The sequence below is a fragment of the Scatophagus argus genome, chromosome 24 (genome assembly GCF_020382885.2).
Source record: "Scatophagus argus isolate fScaArg1 chromosome 24, fScaArg1.pri, whole genome shotgun sequence".
Taxonomy (NCBI): domain Eukaryota; kingdom Metazoa; phylum Chordata; class Actinopteri; family Scatophagidae; genus Scatophagus; species Scatophagus argus.
The window spans coordinates 4978691-4995867 of record NC_058516.1 but is presented as its reverse complement, the minus strand read 5'-3'; the positions used below and the strand labels follow the sequence as shown (position 1 = coordinate 4995867).

Here is a 17177-nt window from a genome sequence, read left to right as displayed (position 1 = left end):
GCAAAACTGTAACGTCAACACAAGCATGACACAGAGCTAAAAAAGATGCCCATGTTTGTGCAATGGCTTATGCGAGCATCTGCGTGCTGGTCTTTCAAACGAGAAATGAGCTGAACTAGCCATGCACAAGCATTCGGTCTGCGTCGCTTGCTGGTGCAGAAATACAAAGTAGCTCCACAGGGAGAGCCACAGCAGAACCAGAAAGGAGAAAAGACAAAATGGAGAATGTTTAAAGAATATTTTATAGAATCAAACCACAGCCTGAGGGTATTTCTCATTTGCTGCTTTGAGGTGTGATTTCACCATTTGTTGCTGTTTATTTGAACAGGTGTGAATGAATCCCGTGTGTGGACGCCAACACCAAGCACGCCCGAGCAGGAGAGCCTTGGTCCACATCCAAGACTATATAATGTGCAGTGCAACATGCTTTTGGAACCCACAGTGAGGTCTTAAGTCTTGTTTTGCAACTACATTATGACTTAAAGTCATATAAACAGAACAAAAAGCGAATGTCCAAATGAATGAATGTGATTATTTTTCAGTCAATCGACCAGTTCAGCAGTATAATTCCATGACAAAGCCAAACAGAGCAAGTTATGGCTTAAAATAATTTCCAATGTTACACTATTAATAAAAAAGTTTTGCTGACTTGCCTCATAAAGGTCGCTTACTGTCCCAGATTTTGTTAGGAGTCCTGCACATTCTCTAACTGTCACTGGATCTTTGTTTTCATTGAAAATAACAGACTTTCCAACCTCTGCCTGAAAGTACTTTTATGAGTCTCGCAGCTTTCTGAAAGTGCAAAACTACTACTCCATTACACTTAGAAGCAAGATATCTGTAATGTACCTTGAAGTGATGGGCTCATTTCTTTCTTAGTCCCGCAGAAAAATGGCCAAATGTGACAGACACAGAGGCTTTTGGTGCTGCTACGAGGAAGCTTTACAGTAGAAAAATGTCCAGCTTTTCAAAACAACGAAAGAAAACAACTTTTGAGCAGTCTCCCACATTTGAACGCCATTCAACAATCTTACAGGAGAGAAATCCATTGCAAGAGAAGCACAGGCACCAATTCTACCACTGACAGCAGCCTCATTTGTCCAGAAAGCAATGCAGCTATGAAGCCTGCTGCGCTCTGAGGCTTTCTTTATCTTGACTGGTACATCTTGCTCTCTTGCTTTTGTTATCGCCATTGCTTTCCCTCTTTCCAGTTGTATGAATAACACACCGCTTAGCACAACAAGTTCGGAAATGTTCTCTGGGGGCTTTCAAAAGGCACTGAATAACTGCTAGAAGTTGGCAAGTAAAGGAAAAGTGGAATTAAAAAGGCACATTACATCACAAAGTTTTCTTTTATCGCGCTTTTACCTGTAATGTCAGGCTTCTGTGGCATGAAGAACTGATAGAAAGTGGGCTCTGACAGACCCTTGACGTTGCGCGCCGTGATTTCCACCTCGTATCTTGTGTTCCACTGCAGCGGCTGCAGCATCGCAAAGTCATTCGCTCCTGGGACTAGTTTGGTCATCCACTGCTCCTCTTTATCCTGAGAGGAGAGAAGGGGAAGGTTGGGGGGAGGGCGTAAAAGAAAGGCCTCATAAACTTGAATAAATAACTTCACTCAGTGCTCTACATTTCATTTTTGTCTGCGAGCATCAAAGGAGCGCTGAGGAAGTGTCGTTTTATGTGACAAACAGCAGCTTACACTTTGTGTTTTTAATCTGGGGATTCGGAGGGTTGCTGCAATAAGAAACTGAGTAGCAGTTGTGAAACGCCTACTTCGATGCACTTGCATAAGTTAAAACAAAGGGTAATCCTTTGTTTTCATCAGGTTCACAGATTTTATCGGATGCCTTTCTGTTCCTTTGTGGCTGCAGCCTTTTCAACTTTTTCCCCATTCTGCCTTGCATTCCTTCCTTCTTTCTTTTAGGCCGCAAGCATGTACGCTGAGAGCATGAAAAATGTACTGCGTGCTTACCATTCTTGCACCTTTTACCTAAAATGTTAAAGGAAGGAATGGGCTTTTATAAAGTCAAGGTCCAGAGAGCAGATGTATGTGACATTTGTTTGGATTTTCACCCAACTATGATTGGTCTTCATCCTTTCTGCATGATGAGGCAGTTGTGTGCTATTGATGCCAGACAAGGCTGTGAAGTCACTGGCATGTGAAGCACCTGCTTTTTCTCCTGCACTGGCCTTCAAAAGCCTCTTTGAGACTTCCTGACCGTCTCTTCCACAGCACGTTTTCATCTGCGGCAGCATTATTTTAAATCGCTGTCACTTTCTCAATGAGACAGAGAAATGCCTGCTTGGACACATTAGCATTGGGGGAAAGAGGAGAGTTGGACCAGCTCAAATCCACTTAGTCCTGCGGAGAGCTCCTGTACGAGTGCCATCTATTCTGCTTCCTGGCTCCATCTCAGCCGCTCGCCTTATCTTGCGAGTTTAAGCTGCTATTTGCTATTTTACACACACACACAAAAAGAAAATCAACGACTTAAATGGATGAGTGAACTCTGAGTGCTTGTGTGTACTCTCATTTAAAACATGAATTGTAAGTGACACAAGGATAGAAAAATAGAGAATCTCAAGCAGAACATTATTCATTTTGCCACCAAAGCACCCACTCAACTCAATCGACAGGAACTTATTAAGCTAGCGAGTCACGCGCACTCCGCTGGGAGGAGAGTGCTTTCCCGGTATCACGTCTTGTGTCGCTGTTGTGTCAGACACAAAAGAAAACCTATGATTTCAAGCTGTTTTGGTGTCTTTGAGGTGAGACAAAATAACGTACTTGAAAATGAAAGAAAAGCCCTCGTCCCTCCAGTTTGTTAATGCTTGTTGGGACGAATATGAAAGTTATGAGACGGCTATCATCACATCTGTTGATTATTCAAGCCCTCTTGTTGGCTGTTCTGTGACACATCATTATTATTTTGTGCATGTCACAATTACTTATGGATAACTACGAGTAAAAATGGTCATAAAGAAATATTGATATATGATATTGATCTCTCCCCTCTCACTCAGTGTCATGTCTGTCTCATTATTTTCAGATTCCCCTAATCTGTCAAACCCATTGATTCCTGCTTAACATGTAAACAGGTCACACACGAGCTGCATAATAAATAACGGACATTATGGCCGTCGTCTTCTCGGTTGTTTGTAGCCAAAAGTAACCACATCTGGACAAGGTGGTGGTGCCGAGGTGATTCTGGTTGGATCTTATTGGATTGAGTCGACTCTTTTCAGACCGCAAGGCTCCATCTATGGGCACACGTACAGTTTGTAAATCTTTAAAGAAGGCAGAATAATTTCCTCATGGAGCCAGGCACTGAAGCTTTGTGTAAACTGCACGTTTGTTTGGGACTGCTAGATGACTATTTTCAGCTGTGGATTGAAGTGAAAACCACTCATAAACACTCACAGTCTTATACTTGACTATATACTCCACGATGGGCATCCCTCCATCATCCTGCTTGACCAGCCCCAGCCTGTAGGCCTTGCCCATTCCTCTCTGCCCGTGGACTGCTGGTGGACTCGGCTCTCCTGAGGGAGACATGTGGTAGGAGGCTTCAGCTGACATACGAAAACAATGTGTCTTTGTGTGTGTGTGTGTGTGTGTTTTGTTTCTGTGAGAGGATGTGTGTGCGGCTGTGTGTGCACTGACAGGGAGGGGAGCAGGTGGCAATGTGAGATATGAGATAAGGACGCAGTACGGGGAGAGAGACGGTTTTAAGCTGAATTAAATTCATATTACAAGGCAACTCCCACTGCCTGGCTATAACTAATGTTGACTGGAGCTTCTTATTATTCACTGTATTTTACTAATTGGGTCTTCTTCCCAACATTCATTCTGAGTAGCTGCACGGCTGTATAATATTAACGGTGGAAATGCTTTTTTCTATGAGCCTGACTGGATTTACTGCAATCCCGCTGTGCACGATTGCCAGAATATATAAAATGCTTATCATAAAACCCCTGCAGTATATAACTTTTAATGCAGCAGTTTTATATCAAGACACAAATTTGACAGGATCTATTCCTATTCATATCACTGAAATATGAGGAGGTTGTAACCATTTCAAATATAAGCGCGCCAGAGTTTCATAAGATGGCAAATAGGTCTCATTTCACGAAGGTGCTGATGCTTTGACTAGATTTTGCAGCATGTTTGCATTTCTATCACACAGCTTTATGTTATTATTATTATTTCATTACCAGGGTGCAAATAACATTAGTTCCCACACATCAACATTAGTGAAATGCTGCGATGTGCCAATAATTCACAATTAGCCCAGACTGATATAAAGCCACTGCAGTAATGAATAAAAGTGATTAGGACTGGATACATATGCAAGTGGCTGCACATCTGAAAATCCCAAATGAGTTGAAAAGTTTGTTTTGAACAATGCGTCATGACATGAGCTTTATGTGTGTGTGGGTGTGGAGGGCTGGGCTGGAGGAAGAACCAACTTACGGATGGGTAAAGTCTGGAAGGTCTCCGTGTGGCTGAACTCTCCCTGACCCTTTCCGTTGACAGCTGCCACTCGAACCTCATACGTCGTGTTGGGCTCCAGACCTGTCAGCACCACCGTCGCTGGAGAGGGACGGTACCAGAATTCAGGTAACCAAGAAATATGCAGCGACCATGAATCACGTTGAGAGACAGCAGAGCTTATCATCACTACAATGAGTTTTTCACAGTTTGAGCCACAGCGGAAAAGAATCAGCAGTCATGAAGCACCAAATGTTAATAACCTGCCTGCAGTCGCTCATGGCAACCTACTTCCAAGGATCGGCTGCAGTTCTTCATTAGTAAGTCTTTTATATTTAAATGTTTGTTATCAAGACCAGCTTCCCTTGAACAAAATTTAAGAAATAATTTGCAGGCATATTAATAGTAAAATCAGAGTTCATTTCTTTTGGCCTATCTGTGGACATATTTGGGAAGGCTTTTCCTGTTTACACATGATAATGCCCTGATAGCCAAAGACATGGTTTTATATCCCCAGTTTGGTGTGGAAAACTTCACTGGCCTGATCTCAACCCCAGCTAACACTTTAGCTTTTAACTGGGACCAACACAGTTTCGAAAATCTTGTGGAAAACCTTCCCAGAAGAGTGGAGGCTGCTACAGCAGAAGATTAAGGGTGTCAGGATGCTTCAAACTAAATAACTCATGTTATTTCCAAGTAACGCTGGATGTTCACGTGAAAAGTGACAGAAGTAATTGGACCTGGACATGTGGTTGTGCTTGTCAAATCGCTGGTTTCAAAAAGTTACTAAAATTGTTGGAAACTGCCCCTGAAGTCTAACTTCAGAAAGGTGTGAGGGATGGAGATTCAGATGCTGTTTGACCACCCAAAACACTTCGGTTAGAGCATACTGGCAGCTTCACTCTGAAGGATTAGCAATGAATGAGAGGTTCAACAGTCACAAATGAATATGTGCCCACGTGGGGCAGGTGGAGCAGCAGGCTATTCAAGGCTATTCTATTATTCAAGTCTAAAGTTGAAATTAAATATGAAATTATTCATTTGGCACGTTGATCTCATCATTTCTTCTCATTTGTTGTAAATATATCAGTACAAAAACTGTAGCTGCATTCCTAAATTATAATTTCAACACAGCAGCGGGAGGATTCCTGTAAAAAAACACTAGTAATAAGAAGAACACAAAGATTATTAGTGTGCAAATGCAAGAAGACATTTACAGTGTAAACATTACATTTATCTGCTAGGAGAAGAGCAGTGTCTGGTAACTTGTTAAAGAGACGTTCACCTATAGCAATAACAAACAGGACGTTCTAATAAAAGACGAGATGTGAAGTGAATCTTATGAGACCACAGTACATCATCATGCAGAACATTAGAACTATGGAGAGAGTGAAAACAGTGTAATGTGTTGAATTCACGGTGTAAATGACATTGATTACTGAAGAAAACAGAAAGTCTCATTATCAGAACACATTAGAGATTCCTATTTAAATCCAACAGTCACAAGAGTCTATTTACATAACCTGCAGTATTCAGAAAGGCAGCAGAGAGTCGGCAGCGTAATGAGCTTGAGTGAAAGTTGTTGTTTTTGTCAGTCTGCACAAATTAAATACTTGAATGGTAATAGGTGCTTTTGCAGTTCTTTAGTCCTGGAACTGAAAACAAATTCTGCAATTTGCAGCAGTGCTAGGTTACTTTCCAGGCTATAAGCAGACATTTCAATTTGGGCAAAAGCATTCAAATGAAACGGGTCCAGGCATCTCATTAAATTGAAGAGTTTATTGTGTTAGGATCTTCTACTGAGGATATCTGAAGTGGCTTCTATGCTAATATGATACCATTACTGGTTTGTAATTAGTGCAGCTTGCAATTTTTTGCGTTTTGGTCCTAATCTCGAATAGAGGATCAAATTTAACTAAACTGGCAGGAAATTAAATTCACAATCAGTTCTTCATACATGTCTCTCATTCTTTTTCTATACATGTGCACTATAATTTCTGTTACATGCTGTTAAACTACTACTGTTTAGTATTCACCTCACTGCATTTCCATATTGCAATTGACTCTGAAATGAGGGATATTAGTGATAAGCCCTTCACCTGCTTATCAGCCAACCATTAGTCCTCTGGCTTCCATTTTCCATCCTTCCTTCCTTCCCTCACCTCATGCTGTACTTTCTACGGCGGGCTCAGAAATCAATTTGGAGTCGTAAAGCATAAGAAGAGGAGAAGCGCACTCTTCCAGCTCAGATGGGTTCTGGTACTCTCCCCACGAGGTGTTTGAGGTCCGTCATGACCCAAAAACATCTCAGGGCTGAGGCTTTGAAGGACCGCATGAGAGATTGTGCCGGGTTAGCTGACAGAGACGTTAGTGAACACTTTATGGAATCTGGCACGATAAGGCCACTGGTGGAACAAGTCAAAGCTTCAAAGTGTATTACAAAGTTATTCATGTTTCTCAGAGGTGAAGGAGTCTTATTTAGCAGTTGAACGTATGCAGAAGTTGTTTCTGGCAAATTCTGATCATTCTGAGGGGTCATCAAATTAATTTATTTATGTGAATGGAAGGATCTAAGAATTTATACATACATTTATTTATGTATGTATGTGTGGCTTTAACAGTAGTATTTGTATGTGAGACCTACACAGTCTAAACCTTCTGGCCTGTTTTCAAACAAATCTACATTTACACGCAGGTTGATTTGGAAAGTCCTTACTTTTGTTACCTGACAACAACATGGTGACTTTGACAAAAACGTGCAACTGAAGTATCAAAAACTTACTATTTGGATTTTATAACGTAAGAATGAATGAACAGAAACTAGTGGCTGTCTGGAAAGCTACAAAAACACATTAAAAAAAAAAAATCAGAAACACAACTGAGTGCAGATTACAAAATATTCAGCTCTAATGTCAAGCTCCTGTGGTCTGGACTTAATGGTCTAAAACCTGCATATAGTCTGGTTTATGTTCAAGGGGCACTGAGAAAATGACTCTTTTCAACCTCTGTCAGAGATCAGTGGATCATAAAGACATCAGAGGGTCTCTGACACGGCTTCCACAATCCATTGCCATAACAATGTGGGTTTCTGCTCAATGGACCAGAAAGTGTGTAATTTGTCTTATGATCACTGGCACTGATCACGGCTTTCAGCCACTCCTCACAGGTACTCTGTTAACAAATCATACGGCTCCGTTCATGAATCGAGCTGAGCATATGAGCAGTTGAAAGAGTCCTTATTGATCTGTCAGATTCAACCTGCTGCAGCCAGGAAACGATGATGGAAGCAGACATGGCGTCAGGTTGGCTTTCAACCGTATTCACGAGAAGTATACATAATCGGGCCCACCTCGACAGCAAACGGATGCTCTTTTTATTTAACACAATGAGCGCATATATACAGAAAAAATATTGCATCCCCTGTCAAGGTGGATGAAGAGAAACTACACTCACTTTGAACACTGTGTGACTTGACGTCCCTCCAGTCCTGTGAGCCAACCTCCTTGTACTGGACCAGGTAGTAGCTGATGGGCACGCCGCCATGCGAGTCGGGCTTCATGAAGGTGACAGTGGCCAAGCGCTGGGAGACGGCTGACAGACGCACCGAGTATGGATTTGATGGCACGTCTGAAAAGACAAAATAATGAGGCAGATCAAACACACACCGCATTTAAATTATTTCCCCACCAAAACTGCTTGGTCTTGCCCGAACCACTTATTTGGTTTCAGGAGCTCCTCTGAATCTGAGAATGAATGAAAACCAGACAGCACGGGAATGACTGATGTAAAGCAAAATCAAGGCTACAGCCGGGATCCGACTCTTCTATACTTCATGTTGGAGCGAGTGTGCAGCAAGAGAAAAATGAACTCAGCCACCATCGCGTCATTACCCATAAAACACTGCATTATTTAAAACCTGGATGCACAGCTTTCCAACAGCTCTGGCAAACACGTACTAACTCCATTTGTTTAGAAATCAGAGATGTCTGTTGTTGCACATGACGGCTCCAATGGCATTTCTATGTTACATGCACACGTTTGCTTGTGCATACAACTTAATACCTCTTTATCTGTGCACTGTATTGTATATTGTATATAAATATCTAGATATATAGAAAAAAAAATATTAAAACCATGCACATCTTCATATTGGCACAATAATTTCCTTAATGCCTCGAAATGCCTTGAACTGATGACGAAGGTACCTGCCAAACCACCTGTCACTCTACTGTCGCCGCCATTATCAAACTTCCGATAGTCACTGATGTCAGCCTTGGAAGTAATTTAACTCAATTTACTGGTGCAAGTTGATGGATCACTCCGCTGCTTTCATTTGTCCTTGAACTTGTTTTAGTTGCACTTTTTCCCCTCCCGGTGTGCTTCTCCTTGAAAGCATCAGTGCAACATTTATGTATTTACTTGTGGCCCTCTTTATATTAAACTACATACTTACTTAGACGCAAGTGGTTCTTACTCAAAGTTTAGCTTTGACTGCGATTCCCGCAGCTTCCACAGGAGTTTGTCTCTTTTGTCAGTCTCCCTTACAGACTCTTTTAAACCTACATTAGTGTCTGCATATGGGCGTTTCCCATTGTGTGTGTGTGTGTGTGCATTCGTGTATTGCGAATGTGAGAACAACTTCAAGAAGACATTGTTTCCTGCAAGATTACATATTAGGTCAGCTTTTTTGCTCACTACTTTTCTCCTCAGCCAGAGCAATTCAATCTGCACTAAAGATAATTGGACTGCACTATTGTGTATTAGCCTGCGCTACCGTAAATTAGGGGGTACTCCAGTAAATAGCGAGGGCCATGGTAAATCAGACGGCACTATTTGAGATTAAGCTAGGCTGAATAGGAGTTGGGAGTTGTAGTGGAATTTATCTTCCTGAGAATTGCAAATAAGGCTATTACTGTTAGCAGAGAGGTAGAGGGTTACACAGCAGTTGAACAGTGACTCGAAAGGTGTGGGATCCCTGACTCCACACATTCTGGACTTGAAATGAAACCCCCAACTTCACGATCTCAGATAAAGGACCACACTCACCTGCTTGGGCTAGGATGAACTCCTGGTATCGAACTCCGATGTTGTTCCTGGCTGTGCAGTTGTAGCGGCCAAAGTCCCTGTCCGACATGGGAGTCACCTAGAACCGGAAAAGACAAGTCAGCTTTGAACAAGATACATGGACTTCTAACTAAAATTGTATTTCTTACACATCTCTACAGATACTGTGTCTAACAGCACAAATAAGAGAGTTCTGTGATGCTCGTCGAGTGAAAAATCACATTTAAAACAACACAAATCGATATTTGCAAATTAACTAAAGGTCCTTTCGTGAAAGCTGTCATTTGTAGTGATGAACCCACTGAGAATCATCGCCTGACTTTGAAGCCCTCAGCTCTAACGAGTGATTAAATATCTTTGAGGTTTTTCAGAACTTGTTTGCAAGTTTTCCACAAAACAGCTCTGATAAACCCAGTGTGCACTTCCTGCTCAGCACAGCTGGCTGCAAGCTGGCGAACACGGAGGAGCATTTAGGATCTAATGAACCAGACATTTCCTTGAGGAGAGAGCTCAAAGGAGAGTTAATGTTGGACTTACTCTCATCAAGAGGGACTAAAAAATAACTCCAAATCAAAGATGAGTTCACAGAGCACAAGTACAGTAATCTGTGACCCCACTGTGAATTATCATATAATAACAACAGGCACACTGACAAAATTTTATGCTGTTACCAAACTAACTCTTTTTATTTTAGTAGGATTTATTACGAAGAATAAATGAAAACCTGGACAAAATGAAGCTAAAACTCTCCATGTGGCTTCATATTCTCTTAGTTAGTGAGAATATGTTGCTTCCTTTCTTTCTTGTTTTGTGTAATTTTGGTGAACTAAGCCATATATGATTTTGATTAGATCTGAAAGTTAGGCTTTTCAATTTTGGTTGGTTTGCCAGATTTCAAAACAACGAAAAATAGTCCAATACAAGTTACCAGAGCCCAAACAAAAGTCTTGAAATCTCTTTTTTTTGTCTGGCCAGCACTCTGAACTGCAAAGACATTCAATTTCAGCACCAGCTTTTGATGAGCAATGGCAAGCAGTGTGTGAACTTTCTCCTGCTCTGTCATTGTCAGTGGGCTGATCAAAGGCACATTTCTGGGCTTGTACCCACCTCCAGCACAGACTTGCCCTCTGCACTGTGTACCCGCGTGTTGGCAGTTCCCTCTGCCGAGATGGTGAAGCGCTCTCTCCTCCACAACATGGTGGCAGGAGGGTTGGACATCACATCACAGCTTATGTTCACCGGGTTTCCCTCCCACGAGTAGTAGATGGTGTGGTTGGTCAGGAACTTTGGTATGTCTGTTCAACACAAAGATATCATCTCTCACACTTGCCACATTTTGTATGCTAACTTACTTAACCAAGACCTAAATTGCTAAAAGAGTGACTGCCGGTGTGTGTGTAATTTCTGTCAGCCAATTAAACAGCAAAATCAAAGGTGAAGCAGAGCTGGATGATCAAAGACATAAAAATGACTTGCTGAGGCTTAACCCACAATTTCCTCAGAGGGAGAAGAAAAAAAGCATAAAGCATTTCATTAACACTTCCCAAACTCCCTCTGCAGTGTTAAAAAGAAAAAGTTTCACTTAATCGAAGCCACTCCATTACGATCATCTCCCCCAGAATAAAAATAAAGGATGTAAACAGAAGCTTGTTTGCCCCAGCAAATAGGCAGGGCAGTAATGGACGATCGCAGCGGTGAGCTGTCGTGCAGATTTCTTTTGGCCTAGTCAGCCCAGCTCAGTCGGAGAGGCATTATGGTTGTTTTATGCCCGCTTGCAGGATTCCATTAAAGAGATTGATGCCTGGCTCTCTGTCACAGCCGAGGACGCGTTATCCCCCTGCAGCCTGCAGTGACTTAGTAAATGAGTTCATTAGTTCGGTGGCTCAGCCCCGCCACACTCAGGCTCACAGCCTGAGTCTGAGAGCAAGCAAAACAAGTTTACAGTATAATGGCAGTAAGTTTGCTTCATGGTTGGAGAGCGGGTGCATGCATGTGAGGTTTGTTTTTATTCTACATAAGGATGCCATCGAACCTGTTTTTTCTCCCCAAAAAATGTCGACTTTTTAAGAAATATGCAAAACAGTTTCTGATGAGGGAATCCATGAACCCAAAAGTCTCCTCAGCTGGAGGAGGAATTGGTTTCCACATGACAACAGAGACACAGTGTTCATTGTTTTCCCCTCAGAGTCTCTGAGGATATTCGTTTGTCTGCCCTTTCTCCTCGTTGTTCCTCTGAGCTTCAAGGTGGAAATGCTGCTACCGAAAAAAAAAAAAAAAGCACTTGCCATTGGTCTCGTTCAGGCAACAGAGCTGCTCGCATAATGAAGCTAATCATTTCAAGGCCAAAATGGAGATCTTTGCTTCAGAGCTCATTAGGCAGGGGATAGCCCGCCCCAAATAACCCCAAACAACCAGCACTGAGAAATGGGTGCGCTCATCGGGAAGTAGAGGAACTGTCAGTGGGGGAAAACGGAGGGCGATGCATGATATCCTCTTACTCATTAACCCTCCTGAAGGCGGTGTGTGGTGCAGTAGATGTGGGGGGTTTCGGGGGGCTGACTTGTTTGCAATAATATAAAGATTTTCAGAAAGAAAAACATCCACAGTGTGAAAAGAATTATTAGAAGCGAGCACGGCTGAACTTTTGAACCCCAAACAAGACTGCAGGGTTTCCCGTGTTTCTTGCTAGTTCGCTCATTTCACTGCTTAAAGCTGTGTTCATTTTCACTTTAAGGATCTGTAATGCAGAGGGTGGGGGACTCCATAAGTAACTGTCTTGTTCATTTTGCCCACAGCCTATGTTACACAGCTAGTTGTGTGAATATTTACAACTCTTGCAACAAAGAATAAGCAGCTACACTGGAAAAAAAAATCTGTTCCAGCAAAGGTTAATAAATTGTCATTGATGTGCACTCACTGAACGAAAAAATTTCTTTCCTGTGCCACCAAGACGACACCAAGAGGTTAGTGATTTATTTCGTATTTTTGCGCTGAACCTTCACAGTCAGCCTCATGCAGTCCAAGCAGTATGTGAACTGATACACGCAATGCAGAGTCAAAGTTCACAAGCAAGAGTTCTGCATGGAAACGTGTAGCTGCACGCCGTTAGCTCTCGACTTAATTGCCTATTATGACTTATTGCCTTTTGAGACAGGGTTTGTTCAGAGTTCCTTCAGAATAATAACGTTTAAAACGCTTCCTTTTTTAATAGTGAAAGTAGTAAACTGAAGTTGTCTGGCAAACGCTTCCTCAGTCTCCAGCAAGAGGGTTTTCTCTTGCTGTCTCTTGCACTGAACCTGCTCAGAATAAATGAAAAGAAACATTTTCTTTTTTCCACTGTACCAAACTTGCACTGAGCTGTACGTCCAAAACTATAAATCAAACACAGTTTGTTAAAAAAAACCCAAACTGATTAATTCATAGCAACCGTAGTTATTTGCCTTTTCCAGAAATAAGTAAATACATACATACATAAATAAATAAAAAATCTCTGTGTGAAAACTCTATTGCATTGCCTTGAACTCCATACTACTGAAGTAAGAGCCAATGTCATGGTGAGCTGTGGGCAGTGCGAGTGTGGATTCAAATGCATTTTTTGCATTTTGCATATCTTTGCATATTTTGAAATTGTGAAAACAGGGTGTTAAATTGCTCTTTAAGTTAGTAATTTAAAATCAGTTCAGGTTGTATTCCACATTAATAATGATGTGTGTTATGTATTTTGTGACCCTGGCTGGCAGCACATCCACAGCAATGACTGCCGCATCTCATTCACCCATAACAAAATCACGTCAAGGTGTAAATAATGAGGTTGTTGATAAAAAACGAGTGCTGATTTTTGTTTGTTTTCATCACTTATCAACCTTAGAGCACAAAAATTCAGGTTTTGTCGAATGTACAGAGTGTTAACAAGTCGACAGCACAACTGCGCAGGTGCTGGCAACACAAGCTGCCTGATTAAACCTCTGCTCAGGATAATGTGTGCGGTCTAATTAGCAGGAATAACTAGAAACAGCTGTGTGGATGTGCAGGACCTCTGCAAACTGATCAGATTATAAATATACTCACACTCAATGTCCAGGAACATGCTCTTCTGATGACCTCCGATCCTGCTGAGTGCTTCGCAGTCAAATCGACCCAAGTCGGTGAGTCTCACGCCACTAATGGTCAACACTGACTTGCCGTGACGGCCGCGGACTTCGAAACGCCCGTCAAGACTCTGAAGGGGGAAACACACACATATATGGCTCACTGTTCAGCACAGCAAACTCGCACCACTTTCATCACACAAACAGATCCATGCCCTTGAAAGACGTTTCTCCATTAAGATATCAAGTAAGAAAAGGTCAGAAATTCTCGCTGTGAAGTTTACTTGCGGAGAGTCTTGTGTGACATTTACATCCCTGTAATTTTCATACAGCTATTGTCCTTAATGAGTGGTTTGGTGTGTGGAAATTCTGATTAAAAACAACCAAGAGTACATCATTTTAGAGCGGCTAGCAGATACTGGGTACTGAGACAGGAGGGGATTGATTATAGCTCTTATGTATGTGGCCTGCAATTTACATACGATACCACATTTTAAAATGGAGCCAGATACTTGCGATTGTGTAGCACTGGGGAAACAGGTGACTGATTGAAAAGACGAGCTCAAATAAAAGTCACCCCAAGGAACAGGAAAAGACAAAGGCCAGCTCAGTCGCCAAGCAATTTCCACAAAGTTCCAGGTCCAACTTTGTACTTGCGACTGAATGACAGCCCCTTGATCCATTTTGACCCCCCCTTGCAGGCAACCGTCACTTGTCACACAGAGCCAGGGTTAATGCAATAAACTGTCGATTTATTACAAGGTCATTACATCTGTATGAAGACAGATGGTATCAATTTGAAGCAACGGGTCAATTACAGCAGACGAGGCTATCATTCCAGTAATCGACATTCACTCGTAATGAGAAAAAACACCCGAGGAGCATCCTTGTTGCAGGCACGATATGGCTGCAGCCTCCAGACTGTTACCTAACAGATAACCTTTGTAACCCCGAAGAAACTACTTTTCAGAGGTCCTGCCCATGATGCATTTGAGATCTACGTGCCTGCAGCAGATTTTTTTCTTTTTTGACTGGAAGAAACACTGAAGGACAGATACACTGGGTAAAAGAATTATAAGCAAGGTCATTTGTTGCTTTTTATCCTGAACTTTTCTTTTTCTCAGCCCTTTTTGTTCAAAATTATCCAGAACCATAAAGAGGAGCCTCTACAAGGTCCTGTATCTGTTATTTCAGTAAATCAGGGAATGTTTTTGAAAAATTATTTCAAAAACCTGACGAACACAGGCTATAGAAGTTTTTGTTTACTCCATTGTTCACATAAATGAGGAACGAAAGGCTTAGTTTGACATCCTCTTTTTGCAGACAAGTCACCACCATGAATAGGAAACGCAGTTTTCGTTGAGTTCTTCTTATTATTCATAGAATCTGAGAGTGCCGTAGGGTATTTTCAATATAAGTACCCATCAAAAAGCACATGGCATACATTATCCTGGGCTCTCTAAGTCTCTCTGAACGAAAAGACATGGCCATCAAATATAGTGGCAACGTATCATGACTGCACTATCACTGCTAAGTAATGCTGAAATGGACCAGCTTGTATAATCAGAGACACTTCAGGGTGTCAGTAAGCCTGTTTAGCAGAGGGACAACCCATAAAGCTTTGAGAGGATTTTGTTGTCATCATAATCAGCATCTTGTTTGTGTGTCTTTGGTGATTTCATGTCTGTGTTGAAATTATTAAAGATTACCTGACAATCAAACTGTGTCTCCAGTACTGCGATGTCTTATCTTTAGGCAGCGTGTGTTTCAGTAGTCGCTGTTCATTCATTTCATTCATTTTGTTGTGAAATGAAAAGACAGCCTGGATGTAATGAGGATCTCCCCGGATTTCACCACAGTTTTAAAATCGTGAAAGAGATCCTCAGAGATCCCAAAGAAAACCTAAAATTGATCACTGTTTGAGACCACTTCAATCAACTCATCAAACTTATTTTAGTGATCGCTGGGACATTTTGTAACAGATATTTCAAAGGACATGATAGGAGATTTACCAACCGTGTTTGTGGCGACTTAAAAGACGTTTTAAGTAAAACACGATCTTTTCCTCACCCTAGCCAAGTGTTTATAGAGGCTAAACCTAACCACACCCTGAGTTCAGTGCTTTCACAGCATAAAATGTCAACAATTTCAATGTTTCAACGCAATCCCTTAAACGTAGGCATCATTATTATTATTATGAATAAAAGAGTCGCAGTGAGCTGTTAGATGAAGAGCTGTAGGCCACAGGATGCTTCCAGCTTCTAAGTGAGGTAACCAGCTCCTTAAAATTCGTGTCACCAAACAAGGACTGAAATCTTTGAGACTGTTACTTCATGGTATCAAATGGAAAACACATACTAAATTATTATTAAGCTGAAGTGACTGCCTTACTTGCACTTTTTAACCTCCAGAGCACAGTGTCTGCACTGCGGAGCCCTTGCATGCATGTTTGTGTGTGTCTGTATTCCCATCTACTTGTGTATTGTATTTGCATATTTAAAAGCAAGTCTGTGAAACAGGTGTGTGGACATGTCTGCACATTCTGCACACCTCCTAGATTCCCCCAGTAAATCAATGCACATCCAGCTCCTTCTAATGCCTTCCTGTCACCCCCCCACCTGTTTCTGCTAATACTCATTATGTGTCTAAGCCTCATAAGCCTCGGCCGTGAGGCCCCCTCTTCTGAATCACACTCTCGTTATGTTGTCACTCATTGACTGCTTCAGCATTATCCTGTTTAGAATTGCTTATCTTTGCTCTTATCGTCGCTATCAACCAATGAGGTGAAGCAGCTTTTAGAGGCTTGGTTCTGGTCTCTTTGTGCTGCCACTGCACACTTTGCTTGTTTGCCATGCCAGCTGAGGTCAACGGGATTGGGAGTGTGTGATGAATAGGAAAGCTGGGAGGGGGGTAGACAGGAGAGAGAGGAAGTCTTCCAGGAGGGAGCTTCTGCATCAGGAAATTACTCGCTCACCCGCCTCCACCACCCCCACTTGCCAACTGACAGGGTCTGTCACGAGATGAACTCAGCCCCTAAAGTGCGGCCAGCTTGATATGCAGCTCGGTCTAATGTCAAGGCAAGGGGCCATCTGCGGAGACATGGATGTTCCTGCAACTGCGGGCTCGCTCACACATACTGTAAACATGTGAGCAGCAAACAACATGAGAAGCACAGAGATGAAAGGCAAAGAAATGCTGAAGATGGGGAAATGGAGGAGCTGCTGGAGATGAAAGGAGAAGCAGGAAAGAAAGAGGACGGCAGGAATATAGCAAAGCCTACCACTATCTGATCCATCTGACCACAAACGAGAACGTGCGCGTACAGCTAACGTGTGAAGCAGAATCGCAAATGCAATCTCTCAAATGGGATTATGCAGACTGTTCCTGTGTTACCGCGGTCCAAATGCCCACGAATTCAGATATTAAAAATGTCAGCTATAAATGTCAGCGAGGCTGGAGATACACTGTAGTCTAATTCTGGCTGCTTATTCCATCAGTTTGGCATGGGGCCTCTACACGGCCTGTTCATA

General features: G+C 42.1%; 1 protein-coding gene across 8 annotated transcripts in view; it reads right to left on the bottom strand.

Annotated features, from left to right (window-relative positions):
• LOC124055585 (neural cell adhesion molecule 2-like) overlaps positions 1–17177 on the bottom strand; it is a 240336-nt gene that overhangs the window by 24114 nt on the left and 199045 nt on the right. For 7 of the 8 annotated variants that reach the window (XM_046382510.1, XM_046382507.1, XM_046382504.1 and 4 more), the window contains exons 9-15: positions 13628–13778; positions 10667–10854; positions 9542–9638; positions 7949–8122; positions 4478–4597; positions 3425–3546; positions 1369–1543 (exon numbers count right to left, since the gene is read on the bottom strand). In XM_046382510.1, coding sequence (XP_046238466.1) covers positions 1369–1543; positions 3425–3546; positions 4478–4597; positions 7949–8122; positions 9542–9638; positions 10667–10854; positions 13628–13778 — 1027 coding nt within the window. Of the gene's footprint in view, positions 1–608; positions 1290–1368; positions 1544–3424; positions 3547–4477; positions 4598–7948; positions 8123–9541; positions 9639–10666; positions 10855–13627; positions 13779–17177 lie in introns of those variants that run through there. The other variant, XM_046382509.1, reaches the window with a different exon arrangement.